General features: G+C 33.1%; 3 protein-coding genes across 3 annotated transcripts; 2 read left to right on the forward strand and 1 right to left on the reverse strand.

Annotated features, from left to right (window-relative positions):
- Positions 1-488: 488 nt before the first annotated feature.
- On the forward strand, positions 489-2,267 carry LOC132302895 (transcription factor TCP15-like). Its single transcript, XM_059799887.1, has one exon. It carries the CDS (start codon positions 828-830, stop codon positions 1,881-1,883), a length of 1,056 nt encoding a protein of 351 aa, XP_059655870.1. The 5' UTR covers positions 489-827; the 3' UTR covers positions 1,884-2,267.
- Positions 2,268-8,161: 5,894 nt separating this feature from the next.
- LOC132302896 (HVA22-like protein a) lies at positions 8,162-12,543 on the forward strand. The gene is made up of 5 exons (XM_059799889.1): positions 8,162-8,349; positions 8,492-8,518; positions 10,679-10,801; positions 11,357-11,600; positions 12,306-12,543. Exons 1-5 carry the CDS (start codon positions 8,285-8,287, stop codon positions 12,369-12,371), a joined length of 525 nt encoding a protein of 174 aa, XP_059655872.1. The 5' UTR covers positions 8,162-8,284; the 3' UTR covers positions 12,372-12,543.
- A 2,240-nt stretch (positions 12,544-14,783) lies between these two features.
- Positions 14,784-16,167, reverse strand: LOC132302899 (vacuolar cation/proton exchanger 3-like). The gene is made up of 6 exons (XM_059799900.1): positions 16,029-16,167; positions 15,854-15,907; positions 15,660-15,767; positions 15,474-15,524; positions 15,267-15,331; positions 14,784-15,182 (listed from the first exon to the last, which is right to left on the reverse strand). Exons 2-6 carry the CDS (start codon positions 15,860-15,862, stop codon positions 15,032-15,034), a joined length of 384 nt encoding a protein of 127 aa, XP_059655883.1. The 5' UTR covers positions 15,863-15,907; positions 16,029-16,167; the 3' UTR covers positions 14,784-15,031.
- Between the last annotated feature and the right edge of the window lie 40 nt (positions 16,168-16,207).

The following is a 16,207-nucleotide window of genomic DNA, read 5'->3' on the forward strand; positions in this document are numbered from 1 at the left end:
AAAATTAATTTTGAGTGACAAACCCAAACAAGCCCTTCTTTTTCTTAAATGACTTTTAAAAAATAATAATTTTTAGAAACTGTAAACCAAACAAATTTTTATACATTTTTCTAATTTTCAATTCTCACAGAACACATAATTGTTTAAAAAAAAAAACTGAACCAAGACTTGTAAATTTCATAAAAGAGTGTTTTCATTGTCATTTTTGTATGGTTGAGTGCACGGATGTTGAGAAACAGATGTTTGCTACCTTCAAGTTTGTCGGAGATGCACTCTAGTGGTGGGAATAAGTTACCACCGCAAATATAGAGTAAATTACACTGACCTTCATAAAATTTAAGCAAATTATATACAAATATACCGTTTCACCTTTATTACTTTGATCATTTATGAGATTTGACACTTGTATTTAACCTAGTTATTTTTTTTATCCTAACCAAGTCCTGGCAAGTCCTTCACCTTCAATAAAAAGCATCCATTTTCTCTCATTCTCAATATTAGCCAACAGCTGTTGGTGTCCATTGTCGATGGAATTTTCTCATTAATTTTCTTACACTTTCAACATAGTTTTCTTTGTAACCAAATAGAGTTTAAAGAACATTGCTTTTGTCATAGCCCACCTCACCTGTGTATCATTCCCACTCATTGTGTTTGTTGCTTAAAGGCTTAAAGCTTCCTCCCCATTCCTTATCTCCTCTATCTCTCTCTTAAGAGTGAAAACACAGCTCCCATCAGCTTAGAGAGAGAAAAAGAAGAGAGACCCACATGGAATCAAATTGAGGGTCATCTACAGATGTACTAGCTTAAAAAAGAAAAAAGTTTCATATATGATCATGGAAGAAGATAATATTATGCGCCACCCAATTTTTCCATTACAGTTCCTAGACAAAAAAGAAGAAGACGAAGAAGACGAACCACCATGTTCAAGCTCCAGCTATCCATCTCTCTTCATTTCCGGCGAAACGAGCACGAACCGATCAGACCCAGCTCATCAAGTCGCCACCACTGCCGGCTCCGAGCCACCCAAGAAACCCACACCCAAGAGGGCAACAGCCAAGGACAGACATACTAAAGTGGATGGCCGAGGCCGCCGGATCCGCATGCCGGCCATCTGCGCCGCTAGGGTGTTCCAGCTGACAAGAGAATTAGGCCACAAGACTGATGGAGAAACCATCGAGTGGCTGCTCCAACAGGCGGAGCCATCAGTGATCGCCGCCACCGGAACTGGAACTATCCCGGCTAATTTCACTTCCCTTAATATATCACTCCGGAGCTCTGGCTCAACTATCTCAGCTCCTTCACACTTTCTAAGGACTTCTCATTTTAATCCGAATTTCGCGTTAACCCAGTTCACAGAACGGAGTAATGAGGAGTCTCATCGGAGAATTTCGTTTCCAGGAGCTGAATTTTCTACGGAGAATTCGAATTTGAATTTCCCGAGTACTGCTAATAATGTGAGTGCCATTTCAGAAGCTAAGCAAGATTTGCCGTCGCAGTATCATATGGGAAGCTATATGATGCAGTCTAGCTCGGGTTTAGTTCCGGTGAGTCACGGTCAGATGCCGGTGGCAGCCGCCTTGTGGGCCGCCGCGAATCGGGGTAAGCAGGTGATGGGTGGTACTGACCCCATATGGGCATTACCTTCTGTCGGTAGCACTAATTTGCATAGAGGGTCTGTGTCTAGTGGGTTACATTTTATGAATTTTGCTACCCCAATGGCTCTATTGCCTAGCCAACAGTTGGGTTCAGGCACTGGTGGTGGCGGTGCGGTTTCCGATGGACAATTGGGTATGCTTGCTGCGGTCAATGAATTTAGGCATCTTCCCAGTGGTGGCGCTTCCAGGTCTAATGTGCAACATGGAGGAGATGATCAGCATGCATGACACAAGTAGTTATATTATTCATGGGTGTGCACGTTTGCTTGAACTTTCGAAAAAATTACTCCATATTATTTTTAGCTCAAATTACTTGCCTTCCGTTTGAGGATCAGAAAGTCGAAGGCAGGCTAGTGATTGGTGTGAAGTCGTAACAAAGTAGCCGTACCAAAAGGTGTGGCAATATATTAATTACCTCCTTTTCGAAGAGAGCTAAATGTTTGTTGGTATTTTGATTTGATATTGCTTTGCATTTCAAAAGAAGGGAGCTATGTCCGAGTTAAACTTGGAGATGAAAGTCTTCTTTCGTTTCTCCACGGTGAAGTATAGCTTGATTATTTATTTTTCTACTACATACATCTATATAGCATTTGCAAAACTGGCTTACATATATATGTTGATTGCTTCAAATTTGAGCTGGTTTAACATCTCATTCTGGTGTGATTATGTACATTCCATTAGGGTTTGGCGAAGGAACTGATATTGACCGGTATTTGGGAAGTACTATATACCTGTGGGATTGATTAGTACCAATATTCAGTTAAAACTGTTGTTTATTCATGTTTACAAGGCCTACATATATATCATACATGCTTTGGGTTTAAGAAAGAGACTAATATATTTGCATGGAAGCTTGCATTTATTTTGGTGGCTCTTCGGGTAGATAGGTTTAACAAATTCGAAGTGACAAAACCTCTCTAGCTCCCTCACACAACACTGAAATACATTACACAAACATGACTCCATAGATTTAGTTTTGTCTGATCTAAAGAAATATTTGGAAATTAAGAAAAATATGTGCTTATGTGTGTGTGTGTGCGCCTGTGTTGACTTTCTGATTTGTACACAACACTCATGCATATATATGAGGCTATATACTGCACCTGTGTCTAAGGTTCCATTAAAGAAATTGCTCCAACAATTCTAAGATGGAGGAGCCAACACATACCGTAACAACTTTCAAATATATATGGGCACTTTTATAAATGGTTCATTCTTGATGAATCATATTCTTGATCAATTTCCACACAATATGGTATTCTTTTAGGGCATTTGTTGCTGTCTTTGCTTTTGTTTGATAACCAACATGGCTAGCTGTCTAGGAGTATGTAAACATATCATACATACATACATATATATATATATATATATATATATATACACGTTGTTTTGTTGAAAGCTCCATCTGTAACCTTTTCAAATTTCAAGTGGAGTTCTAATGCAAGTGGACTCATTCTTTATACAATAATTTTTCTTTTTTTGATTGGTAAGTTTCACACTAACCCATTGTCCATCTTGGAACTCGAACCCTCAACATTTTGATCATTTGAAAGGAGTAGGAGATATATATATGTGCGTGCGCGCGCGCGCGCGCGCTTCGACTCCTAGAATGAAAATTGTTCTTCCAGCCTGATCTTGTATCAAGATAGCTATTTGCAACCAGATTTTTTTTTTTTTTTTTTCCTTGAATTGCAAAGCAAGATATATATATATATATATATATATATATATATATATAATAGGAATTTATTCTAATTTTTGAAAAAAAAAAAAAAAAAAAAAGACTTTATTCTTGATAAGCTACATGATAATATGTTGTATGTTCGATGCACTTAAATGGTACTTGCACTATGTGTCTGTGTGTTCGTGCGCAATGCAATGGGACTGGATCTGTGGTCATGGTAGCCAGCCAGTTTCCTTTCCATAGAAAGGTGATAAAAAGAACACTCTGATTGTATATATTTGCCCTAATTCTCAGATGAAAAGCCTGTCCATCTTTCCTGTGGAGAGAGAGATATATCTAGAGAAGCAATCAATCACATTTTATGATGATGTATTCTATTTTGTGTTTGTCCATTGCATTATGGTTTCTCAATGTTTTAGAATAGACCAAGGTCCCTACCTTAGACATGACGCACTGTCACACTGATATATGTGTTTATATATATGTCCAAATTAACGTGGGCTGATTTTTGTGTCGTGAAAATTTATACCATATGATATCGACATTTAATTGATTATTACTAATTTGAGTAAACGGAATACATTTCACTAATATGTCAGTATGAAAAATTATCAATTAGTGCCTTGTGTTTTGGTTGCATGCATTTAGAAGATTGAATATCTGTACTGTACTGCCATGGAAAATGAAATCTGAAATCGACAGCAAAGAAATAAAAGGGACAGAATAATGGAATAGTTAGATAAATCAAATTTGTGGGCCTAGAGCCAACCACCATTACTGATCAGTTCCTAGTTCAAGAAAATTCCCGAGTAATTTAATCCGTTGATACGATCTTTGCTTAGATTATGCTCGCAAGAAATTAAGCATAATGCTAGAATTTTTTTGAAGAAAAAAAGGTTTGGACTTTATAATTTGTAACCATGATCATCAATTATATGTGTCTGTTTGCATATTACACATATTTATACAAATTGCTTCGATTTCGGGGTGGTGGGTGTTTTATTTTATTATTTTTTTTATAAAAAAATAATAATAATTTCTGGTATGTCAGTGTGAAGCATTCAAGTGCACATGAAATGGAATGAGGCATATTCATCTGGTACATAACTTCACTTTGAAAGTTAGTTGGAAACTTGTTGAGGATGACAGGGTTTGATAATCTAACATGGAGGGAAATAAATATTTATTGAATGAGAAGTAATGGAAGACTATCATCCTAAGAGTCTTTTAAAGATATATGTTTAAAGGTAAAATTGCTGTGTTTAATGTTTTCAGAAAGAATAATTATGTCTTATTACTACTAATTTATGAATCTACCAAAGAAAATGGAATGTATTCAAGTCTTGTGATACTGTTCTAACAATCCAAAATTATTTACTGTAAAGCTATTAGTGAGTTCACTGTACGAATGACAAAAACTTGTTTTGCTTTTCAAATCCAACTCCATTTCATTTAAAGTTGCAGAGCAGGACTATCGTCCTTAATCAGTCTATATATGTATGCTTGAGTACTGAAATATTTATGGATATAGCAGTGGTATATTAACTTCTTTTTTTGTCGACGACGGTGACGGTGGTATATAATTGGCCTAACACCCCCATAATTCATCTGCAATCCCACCGGTACTGAATAATGAGGGTGTAATTCCCCCCTTATAGGTGTTTTTCTCAACCCAATTGGATTTTTGTTTTTACCCTCATTTTGCTCTGTCCGGGTCTCGAACCCCTCATGCTCTCTTCTTTAAGGGTAGGAAGATTATATAATAAATAACATTGGAGTATAATCCTTTTGTAGAAAATTATGATATATTATTGATAATTGTATGAATTATTTGCTTTACAATTCATGTATTTATAATAAAGAAAACCTAACAAAATAAGTAAATTGGTCAAAATCAAACTAGCTTTCTTTAAATATTTTGTAAAAATAAGGTAAGAAACCTAATTGCTAAAAGCTACTAAATACCAAAAAAAGAAAGTAATTCAAATCCATTTAGACTTTTAATAAAAATCAGGAAATATTCAAAATTGAAAAAACACAATTCTCAAATCCTAAATAATTGAATACCCTACCTCAGAAGAAAAGCTGGTGATTTTTATGAGTTAGATTGTTTTCAATCAGACGAGGGTCTTTGCAAGTCATAACGGACTCGTCGAAATTATCCTAAAAAACACTATGTCAATCTGCTTGTTTTCCTTTTTTATGGTCCAAACGAGCTTCAAAATTATCTTCTTCGTCAGTGGCTTTCATTATTTGCTTCAGTCTAGGATATATTTGTAATTTTGCCACTTTTTTCTTGCAGACTGGCATTGTTTGTTCCCATTTGAACTACTGCTTAGTTTGTCATCACTTATGAACACAGTTGGATCCATTTAAAAACCTCAACAAAACTGGGCGTGTGTATGAATGACTCACAACAATAATTATATCTTTACCCACAATAAGTGTCTATGTATTTACTACTGTCAAAAAACAAAAAAATGTTTTTCAAAATTTGTCTGGCCAGCAACAGAATTATCGGGGTGTCACAGATGACCTTGTGATTGGAAATTTAACTGGCACAAGAGTTGCAATTAGTATTCTTTGTGAGATATTAATATTTTTTTGGCAATTATCGTAGACATAACAAGTCCAAGTTGAGTTATAATTATAATAGTTGTTTTACAAGTCAGGTCAACAGGGACTACAGAATTGGGAAGAGGTTATGAAGAAAAGGTTAAGAACGCCATTATAGGAAGGGATATGAACAGGGTTGGACATTCTACACTTTCCATGTTGGTCTGCAATTTCCATAGAATGAACCAAGGCTAGAAGAATTAGAAATATCCAAGTCTGCCAACCTTGAACTGGTTCAGCTTCCTTGAACCGGGTCAAGAAGTTCCAGTTTGAAACACCGCCAAACTTAAACCGGTTTAGCTTCCTTGAATCGGTTCAAGATCTCCTATTTGCAATACAACTTCAGTTTCCTTTTTTTGAATAAATTCCTAGTTGGTCTAGAATTGTACCAAATCCTATGCACGAAATTTACCTTATGTTCAAAGGGATTAGGTCATTCTATACTTTGCATTGGTTTATTCACGGCTTTTACATTGTTATTCAATTTTATTCAAAGCCTTAGCAAGATTATGTTTGCAGAAAATCAGAGTTGATTTTCTGATATCTTTCTAGAACACATACACATAAACAGAGTTTAGAGTTGTGGTGTTCAAATCCTGATCGTTATCATACAGGCGTATTAACATTAATCAGGAAAAGCATATATTCTTCTACATCATTCAGACGATTGAAGAACAAAAGTAACATTCGTGGAGTGCTGTCTCAAGTGTAAGTCTGAAGTCAAGTTGCTGTTGGACGGGGAGTCGCAAAGCTAGAGGATCATTAGCGATTAGTGTGGTGTAGAACAATAGGGTGTGTGCTAGAGTCAAAATTTGATATACTTTGTTTCAAGCATGGTGGACTGATTTACTTTGGATTACACAAGTCCACGAGATTTTTCCCATTACAATTGACGTATTTTATCAACTAGGGTTTCCTCGCTAAAATTCTGGTATCATCTCTAACTTTATACTTTGCTTTATTTTATCTACATGTGATTAACTGTTGGTAACAATACAGATCTGTTTTACAAAACTTAAAATTTTCCTATATACATTCCGCTGCGTACTACTCACATTCTTAACCGAAAAATTATACATGGTGTTTGCCAATTCGCATACTTAATTTACAAAGTCAATTTTCACTGATGCCAATGAGAAAACTATAATAGTTAGTTGATAGAAAATTAGCTATCATAAAGAAAATGATAATGCTTGGCTATGTAAAAGTTAGGGGTGCACACATAGCAATAGTTCGGCTCGTATTAGTTTAAACGGTTTTTTTGTGCACTCTTAGTAAGAATTATGACATAAAGTGAATTGAACTCGAACTCTCTATCTTTCATTTTGAATGAAAAAAATAAATAAATAAAAATAAATAAATAAATAAATTCTTTTTGAAAGAAGAAGAGATATCATGAAATCATAAACCTTGATGCTGATCTTTCCAATAATGCTATGCAATAGCTAAGCATGATCTTTCCGATAATGCTTAGTTACGCTTAGATATAAGGAAAACGATAATACTTAACTATGTAATAGTTAAGGGTGCACGCCTAGTTATATTTCAATTTATATTAGTTCAAACGATTGTTTTGTGCATTTATAGTAAAAATTGTGAACGGAGACTCGAACATTCTATCTTACACACTTTGAAAAGATAAAAATACCATTAGATTATAGACATTGATACTGATCATTCTGTGATATTATGAGGCAATGATATAGGATTAATGTATTGGAAAGGGATATCAATTTATGAGTGAGTTTTAACACTAATTTTACTTCAAAAATTTATTGAGAAGTTGATGATTAAATAAAGAAAGTGTAAATTTATTCTGGAAAATCAGAGTAGAAATTTGTGTTACTATAGGAAAATAGAAGTAGATAGTGTAAATTTTCCCTTTTGGGGTCAAGAAAATCGAATAGAGTACCTGAATCATTGCACAGATTTAGGCTCACATAGTGTGCGCAATCCACCACACCTCCATATTATAGCAACCAATAATTATCTGCCACATCTGCAAATTGTTTTACACTTGTTTCATGTGGTCAACATCCATTGGTTCGATCCATGTGTAGGTGTCACTTCATCCACACCCAATACAAGCCCAAATTTTCGGTGCCTCTTTTGTCGCGATGATCATTTTTTCAACTCTCACCATATTTTCAGACTCTCACTTTCAACTTTTTATTTTTTTCCCGCTTTACTTGGACTCCTTTCACATTGTGCTGCTTTATTTATCATTGCACTTTCTCTCTGTTTTTTTAACACTTTAAGAGAAACAGAGCAAACTCTGCTACTTGCTCTGACAATTCACAGTTGAGAAGATCACATAAAAAATTGGTAAATGAGAGAGATGGGTTCTAGGAATTTTCTTGATTTGGTGGCCAAGAACATTGATGTCATTGCTGGGTTTGTATTGTTCAACAAATTATTTACAGTACATATATACAGCATAAGATAATTGAAGCTAGGGTTTTTAGCTACTTTAATTCTTTTTACAATGTGTTTGTTATGTTTTCTTTTTGCTGACTCACAAGGTTTGTGTTTTCAGGCCTCTGATTGCTCTTGTTTATCCTCTGTAAGTTCTCTTCTTGTTTTTTTCCCATAATGTTGTGTATTTTACATTTTTTTTCTTGTAACACCAAATCATGAATTTTTGTTGCAAGAATATATGAATCTTTTGTCTTCTTTTAGTTATTATTAGGAAAACCTAGGGCTTGAATTGTTCTGTTTCCATAGGACCTTTTTTTTTCTTTTTTCTTTTTTTTTTTTGGTACTGAAAATTATAAATTTGCTTAGTTACTATTTGGTGGCGTTTTCAGTTTTGGTTTTCTGTTGAAGTTTTTATTTATGTTTTTTTAAAACTGCAATAAAATCAGCTTGGTAACTTTATTTGGAATTTTCACATTTCAAAACTATTTGTCATTTACTTCAAATTCTCACAATTCTAAAATGAAACTTTGGTTTTCAGTTTTGGTTTTCAAATCCTGTTATTTATTATTTTATTATTATTTTTAATTATACACGAATATTCAATAAAATTAAAAATATATTTTATTATACTCGAATAGTAAAATTAAAAATATCATTTTATAAATTATACTCTAATATTAAATAAAATATTATTTTATTATTTTGTCAATTATATGAATAGTACATAAAATTTAAGAAATTATTTTACCATACTCGAATAGTAAATTTAAAAATTTTATTTTATTATTTTATTATTTTTCAATTATACTCAAATAGTAAATAAAATAAAAAAATTATTATACTCAAATAGTAAAATTAAAAATGTTATTTTATTATTTTTCAATTATATTATAATAGTAAATAAAAGAGTCAAATTTTTTTTTTTTAAATACCAAACATATTTTCTGGTTTCTCTTTTCAAAAATTCAACACTGCTACCAAATTGTTTTGATTTTGACAAAAATGGCAGCAAAACTTTTCAAAACTTGTTATTTTCACAAAAATAAAATACCAAAATAGTTAACACTTTTTACAAACTCAATAAAAATATATATACATATATATATTTAAAAAAAAAAAAAAAAAAAAAACTGTAATTGTTTTTTATCGTTCTCTAAAAATAATTTTCAATTTTCTTGTGAATTGAAAATTATCCTTCTCTTAAGGTTGGACTTGTCTTTAACAAAAGGAAGGTAAAATTAAAGAAAAAAAATTTGAACAAGATATTTGATCAAATAGATACTTGGTTACAAATTTGAACTACAATGATTCAATGAAGCTAAATGAAACTTAGTACTGGAAATAAAATTACAAAAGGCTACAAAGACTAACATAAATTAAAGTGAATGCTGAAGTGTAGAAGTGAGTAGAGAGAGTCCTCCAATTCATCTATTCATTTAATTCTGATCAATTAAGTAGTTATTTTCTCCATAACTGATAAGTAAAATGATGCCACATTATTTTGAAGATTTTAAAAAATAGCGTTGCTATTCACTGCGACAACAGACAACTCACAAGGACGTGTGTAATCATATTATAGACTTTCGTGATGAATATAATTTTCTTTTCAGGGAATGCTTTACATCTACTTATTTCTTAGCAAAACTGCCCCAACTGATCTTCTCTTCTTGTCCTCTATAATTTTGTCACTTCAATTTAAATTCACTTCGAACTTCTCCTGAAATATCACGCGAAAGAAGGTTCTATCACGGTTAAAATTGAGTAATGATACTCTCTCTATATTCAAGGCTACTCGCATTCGAGTGGAGCTTAAATTTTATTTTGGGGATAGTATCATATTTTATAAAATTTTAAATAATATTTACCTACATCTTTCAAGTTCTTCATCTTACGGGCTTTTATGGCGTAAGCAACTATTCTCCCTTTTTTCCTTTTCCTTGCAATTCGTTACATGCCCAAAGGCGGATCCAGGGATGGGTGAAGGTGGGCTTTAGCCCACCTCAAAACAAAAATAATAATAATAATAATAATGGTAGCTCAACCCAAATTAGCCCAATCCAAAGTTAACCTATCCCATTCAAAAATGCTGGATACGCCAACATGCCTACTCACTTGCCTCTATAAAACATGAACACCCAACCTTCCTTTTAAAGTATTGCTAGACTATAGCATTTTGTCAATCATATCAATTGAATTGAGACACCAGGTTTTCTAAAGCCAAACAGAGTACAAATAGAACTGTTTATTTATTTATTTATGGGATTGTTGTATAAAGTTATGGTTTCAATGTTTGGTTCATTTACAGGTATGCTTCGATTAAGGCTATAGAGACCAAGTCCCGTGCTGATGATCAGCAATGGCTTACCTATTGGGTTATGTATTCTTTGATGACCCTGTTTGAACTTACATTCGCCAACGTCCTTGAATGGTAAGCATGTTGCACCACCATTTTTCTGTCAATTTTTTTTTTTTTTTAATTATTCTTTTTGGCAGACGAATAATGGTAGAGCAGCCTAATATTACTATTCTATTGAATGCATTGAATCGGGACTCATGCCGAAAAAGAGCAATGGGTCCCACTTTAATCCATGCCGGAGCAACCTTCAACTCATTGTTATGTTATTCTATTCTTCGCCCTCCGCCTAAGCTGCCCAGGAAACGCCCAAAGCCAATCCCACGAAATAGTAAAGTTTCATAGGATTTTTCTGTCCAGGTGCAAATAGTTCGCATATTCACATACAAGTCTATTTCACTGGACCTCTCCGAGACAGTGCCCGTTACAAATAAGTCATACTTAGTTTGCTTCTTTCTTTCTTCTAATTTTTCATATACAATTAAGCTGGCAAAAAGGGTGACATGTAGTTAATCCCATTTTGCACTCATAAAGTCATATATAGATTGCATCTGACCGTATACACATATGTTGATATGAAAATGTTAGGATCTACAACCCTTCAATTTTGATATCTCTTCTTAATTTCAGGTTCCCAATCTGGCCTTATGCTAAGCTGATTGCTACATGCTGGTTGGTCCTGCCTCAGTTCAATGGAGCAGCATATGTTTACCAGCACTTCGTTAGACCATTTTACAGGAGCCCTCCAACTTCAAGAATCTGGTATATCCCCGGGAAGAAGAATATATTCCGCGAGCCAGATGACATTCTTACGGCTGCAGAGAGATATATTGAAAAGAACGGGACTGAAGCATTCGAAAGGCTCATAAGCAGGGTATGTCTATATGCATAGTATATTCAGAAATTTTGACATATAAAATTATAAACATGGATTGAAAAAGCTCTGTTACAAACCTCTAAATTTTGTATAATTTCTCTGGTTTTTGTAAATTTTCCTATAATAAAAAAATAAAAAAAATAAAAAAAACTAGTTTAGTTTTTGAAATGCTCTTGATGTAGAGCTTTTAAGAATTCCATTGACTGACTGCTCACAATTCATAATGTCTAGATTTTTCTGGACAAGCCAATAAAAATATGTGCAATGCTCATAGAAATTTCTTTTAATGTTAAAAATCCTAGAATAAAAATCCCAATCATGGGTAGAAATTTGACTATCAAGATTCTTTGGCACTTTTCATTTAAATAAAATTACTTCTTCTAGGTCACTCACATTGAAGTTGACTATTCTTCGGTGTCTGAGACAGTGTTAAACATGGACACAACTCATCATCGATGTATGTGTCTGTGCTTCTTAGCTGACAAACATGCCAGCTTCTACAACTAGGTCGATAAGCTGCAATTGTCATTCATGTTTTAAGAAGTTGAAAACATTTTTTTTTTTTTTTTTGAAGAATAAACATATGCAGGAAAAATAAAATTTTTATCAACAAATATATATTGTTCGATTTCAATGAAAAATGGTTGTTTGATTTCGTGACTGTTGATGACTCTGAACAAAATTTGCGTGTTTGATATGCAGGCTGATAGAGAAGCAAGAGTTAGAAGGAGTGACTACATGATCTTTGATGATGATTATAGATATTAAGTTGTGGTTCTTTATATAAACTCTGGTTTGTCATGTTTCTTTTTCTGCTCATATCCGTCTCTTCTGTGTTGAATTTCTTTTTATGATCATATCCATGATTTATACATTATGTATGACAAGTAATCACGGATTGCCTTAAATGTTTTCATATTCATGGCTTGTTCAATTCTTAGTACTTTCAGTTAGCTATGTAATTCTATATTAATCGAATTAGGGAGTAAATAAAACAAAGTTTCTTGGGTATAATTGGGGGTTATGGTTTTCTAGGAAAATTTTTATTCTAGGATTTTTAATAGTAGTCACACTCACATCTAACAGTCCAAGTAGCTCCTCTGGATTCTTCACAAAAACACAAATTTAAGTGGTTTATCCAAAAAAATTCCACTAACTAGACCACAATTCCTAATTGAAACGTAAAAAAAAAAAAAAAAAAAAAAAAAAAGAGGTAATAGAAGAAAGAATTGGGTTTAAAACTCTATACATGGATAAAACAGAAACAATAGAAATTTAAGACACAATTCCTAATAAAAACCTTCCATTCCCTACCTCTTCAACATAATTGGGGGTTATTGTGATTTTAGATTTTGAGCTCAACCAGCAGCATGTGTTTTATGGTTCATGGTCTGGTTTTCTTTCTGGTATGGTTATGTCCCTCTTTCTGGTCTAGTTATGTAGTGTCTGGTTGCCTAGCTTTCTGGTCTAGTTGTGTCTTTTTTTTTCTTTTTTTTTTTTTTTTTTTTTTTTTTTGGTGTCTGGTAAGGTCTTTCTGGTCCGGTTATGTCTTTTTTTTCTCAGTGCCTGGCCTCTGGTCTATTTTTCAGTTAAAGAAAATAAAACATTATTTTGTAAAGGCAATATTTAGCAAAATTTCGAAGTCTCTTAAACATTTAACTGATCACTTGTTGGCTCTAAATGCCAATGGCAGTTATATTGCATTATATAATATGAAGAAATAAAAATAAAAAAAAGCTTTTACATATAGGAAAAGATAAAAGTGAAGAAATGTACAATTATACTAATGTACAATTTTATGTTATGTTTATTTTATACAAATACTTCTGAAAAGATTATATAAGTCATATAATTGGGGGTTGATGATTATAAGGACCCGATTAATATGAGTGCACTGATAATATGTCTCCATAAAAGACCATCATCATAGTAGTCTTACCTTTAGGAATCACCTATATGTCTTCATAAAAGATCTTGTATGCATAACTTGTGAGAGCCTCCATTAGATGAAAACTCAAATCCTAAAATTTTAGAGGGAGAAATATTTATCTTCACACAAGTAAACAATACATACACTAGATAATAGAATAGTATGGTTGAAAAGTTTGTTGACGCGATGTTGAACGGGACCAGTACAGCCTCCACAGCGTGGCCATTCATTAGGAATGACAAAGTCAAGAACAAGTACAAGTTTTAGGATTTGTAGTTTGTGCATTTTATTAGAAGTCGAGATGTTTCGTCCTGCTCCTTCCAAACGTGCTCGTATGACTAGAGGTACTATGCCAAGTGTTTGGAAGACTTGTCCTATTTCCTATGAGACCACGTTTGATATAAAAGCATTCCTCGCACTCCTCATACTCCTCATTCGACATCTTTTTCATTCTATGATTCCAGCAGCATATTTCATTATTTTAAATAATATGTAGTAATAGAACTCAAAAATATAAAATATTAACATTAAGTTTATAAAATTGCAGTTATATTTAAAGAATAAGAGAAAATAATAATAATAATAATAAGGTTATTGCACATATATCATCTATGAGTGCAATGATAAAATAAATAAATGAGAAAAGAAATAAAAGGAGGAGGAGAAGAAGAAAAGGAAAAAAAAATAGAAATAGAGAATTTTAGGAGCACTGCAAGAAATTAGGGTTAAAAGCCCGGAATCCATCCCTAAAAGTCAAATTGGTCCGTCACTAAAAGTAGCGTGCCAAAAGAGCTTTAGGGGCGATCAAAGTTGACCGTGACAAATACTTTTGACCTTTAGGGACAGTCCAAACTGTCCCAAATAACACCGTTCCTAAACCTTTTAGGAATCTTTTTAGGGACGGTCTAGACTGTCATTAATAAGGTACAAATTAGTGACAGTTTGAAAGACTGTCCCCAATACCTACAGTATTAGGGACAATCTATCTACAGTATTAGGGAAGGTAATACATTATTTTTAAATTATTGTATTAAATTATAATTATTTTATTTTTAAATTATAATTATTGTATTAAGAACGATCTGATCGTCCCTAATATATTATTTTTAATTAATAATTCTTGTATACATGTATAAATTAAAGTGATATATAATTAATATATAAATATATAAATTGTATAATTGAGTTTGATATGTTTGTTCTTTCTAAATTCGCAGATTGTGGCCAATGAAATAAATACTATACTTGCATTTGCTTCAAAACAACAATCACTGTAATTCATTGCAAAATCAAACAACAGGAGCTATTATTCATTGATTATTCCACTTCGAGAACAAGAAAAATCCCATTTGCCACCACCCAGAAGAAATGAAGCCCAATTAACTAAAACATAGACAAACCTATACATGTATATGACCATTTATATCTGTTGTAGCCCACTTGGGCCACTCTTCACACAACCTTCAATGGTACCAACTCACTCTGTATAGCATCCATCTCAAGCTTTGAAGGTATGAAACTCTTTATAAACAAAGCAATATACAGCAGAATGATGAATGCGCAGGAAAGGCCGATCCAAAATGAAAGAATAACAAATGCATTCAATCTGTAAAACATCGATCCTCACTTGATAGTACCCTGCCCAAAGCCTGCATTAACATAGATCAAAGTTATATATATACAAATATTTGTGTAGATATAGCATTTGAAAGGGAATCAAAGGATTAACTTACTTATCAGACTCTGAGGATTCCTTCAGTTGATGATCTAACTCCAGAGTGTAAGTCATTTGCATCATCTGGAAAATAGATATATATATATATATATATTCAAGATTAATTAAAGTAAGAATTTGAGTTGATAATGGCTGATCGGAGTTAGATTTGGATTTTAAGTTTACTCAGTGGTGTTTTGGAAACGAAAAAGCAAGCTCCGATTACAATGTAGAATAGCAGAAGAATTAACCCTTTCATGTAGTGGGATGTCCCGTCCTACAAGACGATAGAAAGAAAACTTATTTACATTTACAGAAGAACAATGAACAAAGGAATCGAAGATATGTATGTGTGTCATATTAAGAGCTTTTGTGAAAATCTATGCAGACATGTCATGGACAACAATCTTACCTGTAAAGTGAAGGCTGTGATAATTATAGCGAGGGCAATCTCAAGGAGATTGAAATCAAGATCCATTTTTATACCAATAATCCAAGCGACAGTCACGATTAGTGGAACCTAAGTCATAGTTAAACAAAAATCAAGTTAGTATTCCAAATATTGGTTAAAGCAATCAGTTTGGCTTGGCTTATATGTATACTTACCATAAACATAGAAATTTGCGTTACAGAACCCAGAGCAACACCCAAAGTTATATCCTGCATTAATTTATGTGCAAAAGTACTATGTAATCAGAATACTCAATTTTTGTGAGGGAAGTGAAATTAGAAGGATGAAACAAAAAAAAAAAATTGAAGTAAAGGTCATTGCAACACTTACCAACTTGTTCTTAAAAGCAAATATGACAGCTCCGGCATGTTCGGTTGCATTTCCAGTAATTGGTAGCAAGATTATACTAATGATGCTTACAGAAAGGCCCCAAGATTCTGATGCAGCCTGTTAAATGAGAGACATATGTATCCAGTTGATTACATTAATAATTAAGGACTTTATAAGAG

Source organism: Cornus florida, unplaced genomic scaffold (assembly GCF_030987335.1).
Source record: "Cornus florida cultivar Cherokee Brave unplaced genomic scaffold, ASM3098733v1 CherokeeBrave_3.0.0_Hap2_Chr04, whole genome shotgun sequence".
NCBI lineage: Eukaryota > Viridiplantae > Streptophyta > Magnoliopsida > Cornales > Cornaceae > Cornus > Cornus florida.